General features: G+C 34.5%; 1 protein-coding gene across 7 annotated transcripts in view; it reads right to left on the reverse strand.

The window, feature by feature from the left end:
• Nucleotides 1-10,280, reverse strand: part of LOC127727972 (protein PRRC2C-like) — a 95,605-nt gene that overhangs the window by 52,233 nt on the left and 33,092 nt on the right. For 6 of the 7 annotated variants that reach the window (XM_052235102.1, XM_052235101.1, XM_052235103.1 and 3 more), the window contains exons 12-20: nt 10,150-10,248; nt 9,675-9,926; nt 6,249-6,377; nt 5,177-5,390; nt 4,518-4,655; nt 3,854-3,935; nt 3,277-3,465; nt 1,423-1,703; nt 901-1,103 (exon numbers count right to left, since the gene is read on the reverse strand). In XM_052235102.1, the coding sequence (XP_052091062.1) occupies nt 901-1,103; nt 1,423-1,703; nt 3,277-3,465; nt 3,854-3,935; nt 4,518-4,655; nt 5,177-5,390; nt 6,249-6,377; nt 9,675-9,926; nt 10,150-10,248 (1,587 nt within the window). The remainder of the gene's footprint in view (nt 1-900; nt 1,104-1,422; nt 1,704-3,276; nt 3,466-3,853; nt 3,936-4,517; nt 4,656-5,176; nt 5,391-6,248; nt 6,378-9,674; nt 9,927-10,149; nt 10,249-10,280) is intronic. The other variant, XM_052235105.1, reaches the window with a different exon arrangement.

Genomic DNA, 10,280 nt, shown 5'->3' on the forward strand with positions numbered 1-10,280 from the left:
CTTGAACACAAGTTATTGTCTGGAAACTAGAAAAATGCTTATTTTTGGCCCCTTATTCCTAAACGTTTCAGGCAATTACCCCCAAACTCAATTCCAGCTTTCCCTTTGTGATATGGAACCTTGTAGTACAATTTCAGAAAGATCCATACACTTGCACACAAGTTATTGTCATGAAACTAGAAAAATGCTTGTTTTTTGCACCTTTTTTGGCCCCCAATTCCTAATATTTTGAGGCAATTACCCAAAAAATCAATCCCAGCTTTCCCTTTGTGATATGGAACCTTGTGGTACAATGTCAGAGAGATCCATACACTAACACACAAGTTATGTCTGGAAGTTACAAAAATGCTTATTTTTGGCCCCTAATTCCTTAACTGTTGGTACCATAACCCCGAAAATCAATCCCAACCTTCCTTTTGTGGTATTGAACCTTATGGTAAAATTTCATAGAGATCCATTCACTTAAACTAAAGTTAGAGTGCGAAAACCAATGTGTCTTCGGACGACGCCGACGTCATACCAATATACGACCGCAAAAATTTTTGTGGTCGTATAAAAATTTGCTAAATTTTTCCATTTGTAAAGGGCATAACTCTAGAACAGTAAAAGTGACGCCCCCAAAATTCAAAATTGATCTGTGTTTTGTGGTAATAAACATTGTGTATAAGTTTGATAACATTTGGTTGAGGCAAACTTAAGTTAGAGATCGGAAACCAATTTTGGGACATACGGACGGACAAGGGTAAAATTTAATGCCCCCTCCGCTTTGGCGGGGGCATAAAAAGTTGTTCATGTTTCACAAAAGACTACTTTGAGGTCTTCAGAAAATAACTTGGTTATAATTATTTTCCTCTTAATTTGTTGCTGTTTTTTTTTTAAATACCATTTTACAATATCTACCTTGCTTAGCGACTTTGGTTTACTAGAATCTGATTTATCAACAAATTCTTTAGGAGATTCTGTCTTGCGATCACTAGGTGTAGATGCTCCACTTGACATGTTGGATGCACTTCTTTTGAGTGAAGTATAATGACTGCCTCTGGATGGCACCTGCTGTGTTTGTTGAGGTGTAATTGGAGGTGGACAAGCTGGATGTTCTCTCTCTGAAATGTCAAAGAAAATAAATTTCCATCCATATTAAAGAATAGAATTACTCTTTCAAAAACAATTTTATAAACTAACAATTGTGAACTAGACAAATTTATGCCCCGCAAAGCTATTGGCCACAGAACTTATTGAGTGAACAATACTCTGTTGTTTAGCTGTAAAGTATTATGAGGCCCAACAATGATTATGATTTTTTTTTCTTGTATGAATGAACGACCATTTTGACAATTTGCCTGCATAATCCAATGTATATAATTTTCATAACTGAAAAGTGGCATAGTCATCTTATTTTTCAAGTTTGTTACTAATACTTACTACCATATTTATTGTACGAGGAAGGGTTCCAGTAATTATCAGTCTGTTTATTACTGTGTGAATCGTCGTACTTGTCTCTCTGTCTGTCATCATATCTGTGGTCTCGCCTTCTATCATCATAGCGATCTCTTCTATCATATTTCTCCTTACTTCTATCCTTGTCTTTCTGATGATCAGACCTCTTTTCTCTACTTGTTTCCTTGTCTGCTTTGACTGAACTGTCTTTTGGTCTTTCTTCCACCTTTGGTTTAGAGGTTTCTTCTGTTTTTTTCTTTTCTTCCCTAAATATAAACTTTAAACATCATTTATAAAGCAACAAATTGTCTGTCTATTAAACTCAGTTATAGAGTGTCAGTGCTTGAATTACTAATCTATTTATTTTTTTATTTCTTCATGAATACTATTTTTCAAGGACGACCTGTTTGTCTTCAAACAATATAAGCAGTGATGGGAAACCCAAAAGATCATTTAAAATAAATATTAAAATAGCAGGTGCAGAACTTCAGGACCTGCAGTATTCTGTCCAGCCATTGTCAAGGAGTTGCAGATTATCATCAAGTGTGATGTGGAGAATACAAGACAAAAAGAAGTTAACCCTTTGTTGCTTTATGACAGCTGGATGCTGTCAGGTGACACAACAAATGACCTATGATGTGTAATAAACTGCTTCGCTGAGCGCAGCTGGATACGCCCGCAGAGGTCCAACCCTGAACAGTTGGGGCAAAAATGGACACAATATTCAAGCTTGATACAGGTCTGAATTTGGATTGTATTAAATATTTGACATATTATAGGTTTCTGAATAAATGTAGTCTAAGAACTTGAAATTGGTTATATGAATTGAATTTATATTCAATTAAAGATTTCTTGCTGTTGTGCAATACACTGTGCTGTTGTGCAATACTTAGTAAATCTGTTGTCAGACTATAAACAAATAAAGTTCAATTAATTCTCAATGTCATATTAGAAATTTATGAAAATGTAAAGGGAGCTTACATCAATAGATATAAACAATTCACCAAAGTTTCATGAGAATTGCTGTCAGCATTTTTGAGTTATTGTCTGAAAACTGAAAAATCCCCCCTTTTTTAATGAATAAAACCCCATAACTCAGAAATGTAAAATGTAAAATTTATAAAATTCTAAACGGAGCTTACATCAATAGATATAAACAATTCACCAAAGTTTCATACTAACTGCTGAAAGCATTTTTGGTTTTTTGTTCGAAAACTGGAAAATCCCCCTTTTTTTATGAATAAAACCCTGTAACTTGGAAACGTTAAATCTAAAATACATAAAAATTGAAAGGGAGCTCATGTCAATAGATATAAACAATTCACCACAATTTCTTGCAAGTTGGTGAAAGCATTCTTGAGTTATTGTCCGAAAACTGGAAAATCCCCCTTTTTTTAATGAATAAAACCCCATAACTCGGAAAAGTAAAATCTAAAATTTATAAAAAACGAAAGGGAGCTCACGTCAATAGATACAAACAATTCACCAAAGTTTTATGCAAATTGGTTAAAGCGTTTTTGAGTTAATGTCCGACATGTTGACGACGGACGGACAGACGGACAGACGGACGGACGGACAGACGGACGGACGGACGGACGGACGGACGGACAGACGGACAACGGTATACCATAATACGTCCCGTAAACGGGCGTATAAAAACCATTCTATTCAAATAATAAACATACAAGTTAATAAATCTAAAATTCTAATAGTTTCTTGGACAATTTGCTTTGCAAAATGTGCGTTCATGGTCAGTCCTGATGATTTGTGCTGGACCTAGTTTGGCAAATAACTGGCCTGTTTAAAATCTGAAGGATTTAAATCACCAATAAAACAAACCTTGGTGTAGTAGCTCTGTCATCTTTGCTTTCTTTGTCAGGTGTATCATCAAAAGGATCTTTTTGTATGACTGGTTGCTTAGGCTCCTGTTCCTTTGTAGGTCTGTCTAGATCCTCATCTTCTTCATAATCACCAGAAAACGATCGATCCCTCTTATTATCTTTTCCACTTTCTTTCTTTTCATGCTCCCTAAAAAAACATTTATTATTTGATTGTTGTTTGCTTTAAATTCAGTGGCAAATATTTCATGCATGTTCAGTCAAGACCAAATTAATAAAATAATTACAATAGGAAGGTCCTGTAATAGGGGTCTACATGTACCTCAAAAGTGGGCAGGAAATTTGGAATGCCAATAATAATGAGGGTATATTGGATAGGGACAGCAATTAAGAATCAACAGGTTACCTACGAACCCCTAAATGAGTTGTTGCAAGGGTTTTTAACATGTAGAAAGCATGGCACTCTTTCTACATTATTATACTGTAGATTTGAGTAAAAATTAAAGGGAAAAAGGAATAATGTGCATTTCATTCTATATGAAAATCTATTTTGGATCACATATTTGCTGAACACATACCGTCTATCATATTCTAGAAAACCTCTATCATAATCTTGATACATCCTGCCATCAAAGAATGGTGGGCGCCCATCAAACTGACCTGAAAAACAGTTAAGAATTCAAAATAAGTTCCTGGGTTAAGAGTCACAATGCTAATACTTTTTAAATCAATCTGCTGAAAAGCTTTTATGGTTTTCCAAGATTTTATGTATATATGTGGGTCGATATTACTATAGGTCCAAGATATATCTCCCAAAAAGCTATTTTCCTTTCTCTACCTACAAGAATACTGTACACAAAATATGTAGGTTACCTGTTTGTACTTTTATTACCAAGTTTCATCAAAATTCTTATACTGAATGAAGATTTCATGCACAACTTCTATTTTTTGGAAGCCAAAATATAGGGTTGTGCAGCATATTATCAAAAATTATATGCCTCAAATCCTTGAAATTGAAGCTTACACCAAAATATGTACTACAACCTCCTTTTCTTAAGTTCTGAGAATTTATTTTAACTGCTATCAAATTGTATTTATACTGGTAAAATTCCCAAGTTGTACCTCAATGATATCATATCTATGAACCAGTAGGCAAACAAAACAATATTAAATATCTCACCAAAAGAGGTGTGGTTTGAGAACAGCTATTTTTACAAAGTATAACTAAAAAGATATACCCACCTGGATGAGGAGGTACAGGATAATTTTGCCAAGCTCTTGGATCTCTTTCGTAGTCATGTTTACCATCATTATCTTGACTCTCTGTTCCTGAACCATGACTATCATTGCGTCGCCTCACAGGTGGATACATCGGCATATCTGAATATAATGAAATATTTGTCACTGAATTAAGAAACAAAAAGTTTCATGTGTTGTCCTGTTAAGCATACAACAAATTGTAATTATAAATATCCAAAGTAGGCGTCATACAGATCCTAAAGTTTAACTCAGGACTGTTAAGTTGCCGACCAAATTATTTGATGGGTGATTGGACGGACGGACGTACAATGTGAAACCAATATAGCACCCATTGCTTGTGTTCGCCAAATTTTAGATGCCAATTTGATTGTTATCATAATAAAGTGGTATTCACGTTTCTGGTTTTTGATCAAAAGGCATGTACAGTGCAAGTATGAAGCTGAACTTCAGAACAGTTTATTTCTAGCTTAAAGTTTCAGAACTTCTGTAATGTATCAAGTTTTGCACTTCTGTTGGTCATAGCATTTTGCTAGTTTTATTTTATTTTCTTGCATTAAACTACAAATGTTTTTCATGCTTTTGTCAGTACAGGGAACTTTGAAGAACAGCACAAACACTTATTTCTTTTTACAGAATCTTACTGGACATATCCATAGGGGGTCTAGGACCATAACCCATGAAAGGCATTGGTGGCCAAAATCCCCAAGGTGGTGGTGGCTGGCCTGGTCTCATTTGAGCTGGATGTGGCTGAGGAGACCCTGGTTGTTGTTGGGGCTGTGATCTTGGAGGCATCTGTTGATCAGACTGCTGTCGCTGGAAGCGTGGAGGTACAGTTCTTGAAGATGACTTGCTAGTCTAGAATATAAAATTATAGTTTCCAGTTTATATAAACTAATAATATTCAAAACTAATATTAAATGTGAATATTTTTTCAACTTTGGTGATCTTTCAGTATGGCGAATGATGGATATCTCATCCTTGTGGAGACTATGCTTCATCATTATCATCATAAAGATCAACTGTGTCTCTAAATAAAATGATTGGTACTTTTCTGATCCACTGAATTTGTAAAAGTTCTGTTCTTTGCTGACCATTGGTTTTGAATTACAAAAAAAAAAACAGAAACAAATAAAGCTGGCACTGCCAACTGATGCTGAACTGCATATTTATTGAGAGAAAACATTTTTATTTATAGGGTACAAATTGCTAGTATGCTTGGAGGGACAAATAAACATTACCGTTGTTGCAGATTTTTCACCTGTATAAATGTTGTTACAATTCATAGTGGGATACATCCCGCAACAAATACATTTTTTTCAAATACATTTTATGACAGTGACCTTTGGCCCGAAACTCAATTACCATCCGGAAACCATTTTTTATTTTTTCTTAGATGTAAGTAAGTGTCCTTGACTCCCTAAACTGTAAAAAGGGTCAAATTAAACTGATGGTACCGTATTTTTAAGAGAATATCAAAATACGATAACAAAAAAGCCTACCAAGTTTGCAAAAGAGGGACGAAAGATATATGAGGGACAGTCAAACTCATAGATCGAAAACAAACTGACAACGAAACAAACTGACATTGAAAACAAACTGCAAGCTGTCTGTCAAACAGTCTTTAAGTATTGATTTGTTTTGAATGGACAGAAACCATTATCATGCAGCGGGAAACAAGTACATTTGGAAATATCCTTATATAAATTTACTTACACCTTCTCCGGGGGAAAATTTATGTTGTTCTCTGCTGTATGAGCGTTCTCTGGAATCTTTCTCACTGCTTTCACTGGGAGTTCTACTTGATCTCCCCTCAGATTTAGTGTCAGATTCACCATCTTTGTCCTAAAACAGACACACTTGTAAGCATTAAATCAAATATAAGGGTCAAATGCTGAAACACTTAATCTTTATAAGATCTTTCAGAATGGCGAATGATGGATATCTCATCATTGAAGATTATGATGCATCATTATCATCATAAAGATCAACAATCTTTTTTCTGCTATGCATAACAAGATTATATGAAATACTGCAATACAAATTATAGAACGAAAGATGCAAATAAAATGCTCCGCAGGGCGCAGCTTGATACGACTGCAGAGGTCGAACCCTGAACAGTTGGGGCAAGTATGGACACAACATTCAAGCTTGATAACGGGGCCCAAAAATCTAAATACATGGTTAGATTCAGCATATCAAAGAACCAAATATATTCAATTTTTGTTGAAATCAAACAAAGTTTAATTTTGGACCCCGATTTGGACCAACTTGAAAACTGGGCCCATAATCAATAAACTGCTTCGCAGAGCGCAGCTAGATACGCCCGCAGAGGTCCAACCCTGAACAGTTGGGGCAAAAATGGACACAATATTCAAGCTTGATTCAGGTCTGAATTTGGATTGTAATTAAATATTTGACATATTATAGGTGTCTGAATAAATGTATTCAAAGAACTTGAAATTGGTTATATGAATTGAATTTATGTTCAATTAAAGATTTCTTGCTGTTGTGCAATACTTAGTAAATCTGTTGTCAGACTATAAACAAATAAAGTATAATTAATTCTCAATGTCATATTAGAAATTTATGAAAATAAAAAGGGAGCTTACATCAATAGATATAAACAATTCACCAAAGTTTCATGAGAATTGGTGACAGCATTTTTGAGTTATTGTCAGAAAACTGGAAAATCACCCCTTTTTAATGAATAAAACCCCATAACTCAGAAATGTAAAATGTAAAATTTATAAAATTCTAAAGGGAGCTTACATCAATACATACAAACAATTCACCAAAGTTTCATAAGAATTGCTGAAAGCATTTGTGAGTTTTTGTCTGATAACTGGAAAGTCCCCCCTTTTTTTATGAATAAAACCCCGTAACTCGGAAACGTAAAATCTAAAATTTATAAAAATCAAAAGGGAGCTCATGTCAATAGATATAAACAATTCACCACAATTTCTTGCAAGTTGGTGAAAGCATTCTTGACTTATTGTCCGAAAACTGGAAAATCCCCCTTTTTTTAATGAATAAAACCCCAAAACTCGGAAACGTAAAATCTAAATTTTATAAAAAACGAAAGGGAGCTCACGTCAATAGATATAAACAATTCACCAAAGTTTTATGCAAATTGGTTTAAGCAATTTTGAGTTAATGTCCGACATGTTGACGACGGACAGACGGACGGACGGACAGACGGACAACGGTATACCATAATACGTCCCGTAAACGGGCGTATAAAAATCTAAATACATGTTTAGATTCAGCATATCAAAGAACCCTAAAAATTTAATTTTTGTTAAAATCAAACTAAGTTTAATTTTGGACCCTTTGGACCTTAATGTAGACCAATTTGAAAACGGGACCAAAAATTAAGAATCTAAATACACGGTTAGATTCGGCATATCAAAGAACCCCAATAATTCAATTTTTGATGAAATCAAACAAAGTTACATTTTGGACCCTTTGGACCTCAATGTGGACCAATTCAAAAACGGGGCCCAAAATCCAAAAACATAATACACAGTTAGAATCAGCATATTAAAGAACCCCAAGAATTCAAGAATAAAACCCCATTGAAATTGATCAAGAAATAAGCAATTTATACGAAGTATCTTCTTTTGCACAATACTGTGCAATTGAATATTTCTTGCTATTGCGCAATACTGTACAATTGACAATTTCTTGCTATTGCGCAATATTGTGCTATTGGATATTTCTTGCTATTGCGCAATACTGTGCAATTGAAGATTTCTTGCTATTGCGCAATACTGTGCAATTGAAGATTTCTTGCTATTGTGCAATACTGTGCAATTGAAAATTTCTTGCTATTGCACAATACTTATTATATAATAATTTACACATCCTGTTTGGTGTGTATCTCCTACCATATCATTATTATTTGATTTTAAATATAAATCAGAAATAACCAACTTAAAATGGAAAATTTTAAAAGAAAAAAAAAAGGAAAAAAAGAAAAAAAAAGAAAAAAAAAAAATCCCCCCCCCCCAAATTTTTTGAACCCCCTTATGATTCATCACCCCCAAACTCAATCCCAGCCTTCCCTTTGTGGTATGGTACCTTGCAGTACAATTTCAGAGAGATCCATACACTTGAACACAAGTTATTGTCTGGAAACTAGAAAAATGTGTTTTTTGGCCCCTTTCTGGCCCCCAATTCCTAAACGTTTCGGGCAATTACCCCCAAACTCAATTCCAGCTTTCTCTTTGTGAAATGGAACCTTGTAGTACAATTTCAGAAATATCCAAACACTTACACACAAGTTATTGTCATGAAACTAGAAAAATGCTTGTTTTTTGCCCCTTTTTTTTGGCCCCTAATTCCTGAAATTTTGAGGCAATTACCCCCAAAATCAATTAAAGCCTTCCCTTTGTGATATGGAACCTTGTGGTACAATGTCAGAGAGATCCATACACTTACACACAAGTTATTGTCTGGAAGTTACAAAAATGCTTATTTTTGGCCCCTTTTTGGCCACTAATTCCTTAACTGTTGGTACCATAACCCCCAAAATCAATCCCAACCTTCCTTTCGTGGTATTGAACCTTATGGTAAAATTTCATGGAGATCTATTCACTTAAACTTAAGTTAGAGTGCGAAAACCAATGTGTCTTCGGACGACGCCGCCAACGTCATACCAATATACGACCAAAAAATTTTTAATTTTTGCGTTCGTATAAAAATATGTATACCATCTTTTCTACAAGTTACATTTCTCCAATAATTCTTGGGCTGTTCAAGAATAATTTCTGGGTGTGAAGACTATAGCATATCAATTTTTAAGGATGGCTAGGTCTTGAACACATTATATAATTGTGTCCCATGTTTAAAATTAAATTGGTGAAGAGGCTTCTTAAAAAATTGCCCTAAAAGACCTATGTTCCTTCTTCTAGAACAACCATTACCATGTTAAAATCCTTAACTTCATACGACATGTATAATAAAACACTATTTCAAGTGTGTATGTTTTAATCCAAAATATACACTTAATATTTTCAGTATTATTTCATACAAAATAAATAAAAATATTGGACAAAATTATGCTATTTTAATTCATTTTTAGTATCAACAAGCAATGGAAGAGTCGAGACTAGCAAATTTTATAAAATTAACCCTTACTGAATCCTCTTTCTTTTTCCCAGTCCTCTCATCAAGTTGTCTCAGCTTCTCAGCAGCTGCAGCCTTCCTGTCTTGTTCAATCTTTTTCTCCTCTTCGTCCCTCCTTAGTCTTGCTCTCTCTATAGCATCAGATTTTTCCTCCTTTCTTTGCTGTCTTTTTTGTCGCCACACTTCATCATCATCTTCTACTGGCTTTTTTGTAGGTGTAACTGCAGGACTCATTGATGGGGGAGGCTGGGAAAATGGAGGACGCTTAAAATATAATAATTCAAAATTGATCCTTGACTTACTTGTTCTAAAACTATACTGTGATGTATTATCTGAATATTTGAAAACAGCAGACAGATTTAATTTGTCTTTAATTTGCCCAAAAAATTCAACAATACTCTTGTCCATATCCTTTAATTTTAAAGAGCTATTTACATCACTGTGTAATTTTGTCAATTTTAATATGAAGTTACTAAAGGTAAGCTACCTGATTAGGTGGTCCTGGAGGCATTCTGTAAGGTGGAGGATATGGAGGATGTCCTCTTGGTGGTGGTCCCATAAAATCATAAGGATTCATTGGCCAGCGCTGAAAAAATTACAAATCACCCATTACAATTA

This window comes from Mytilus californianus, unplaced genomic scaffold (genome assembly GCF_021869535.1).
Source record: "Mytilus californianus isolate M0D057914Y unplaced genomic scaffold, xbMytCali1.0.p SCAF_2, whole genome shotgun sequence".
NCBI lineage: Eukaryota > Metazoa > Mollusca > Bivalvia > Mytilida > Mytilidae > Mytilus > Mytilus californianus.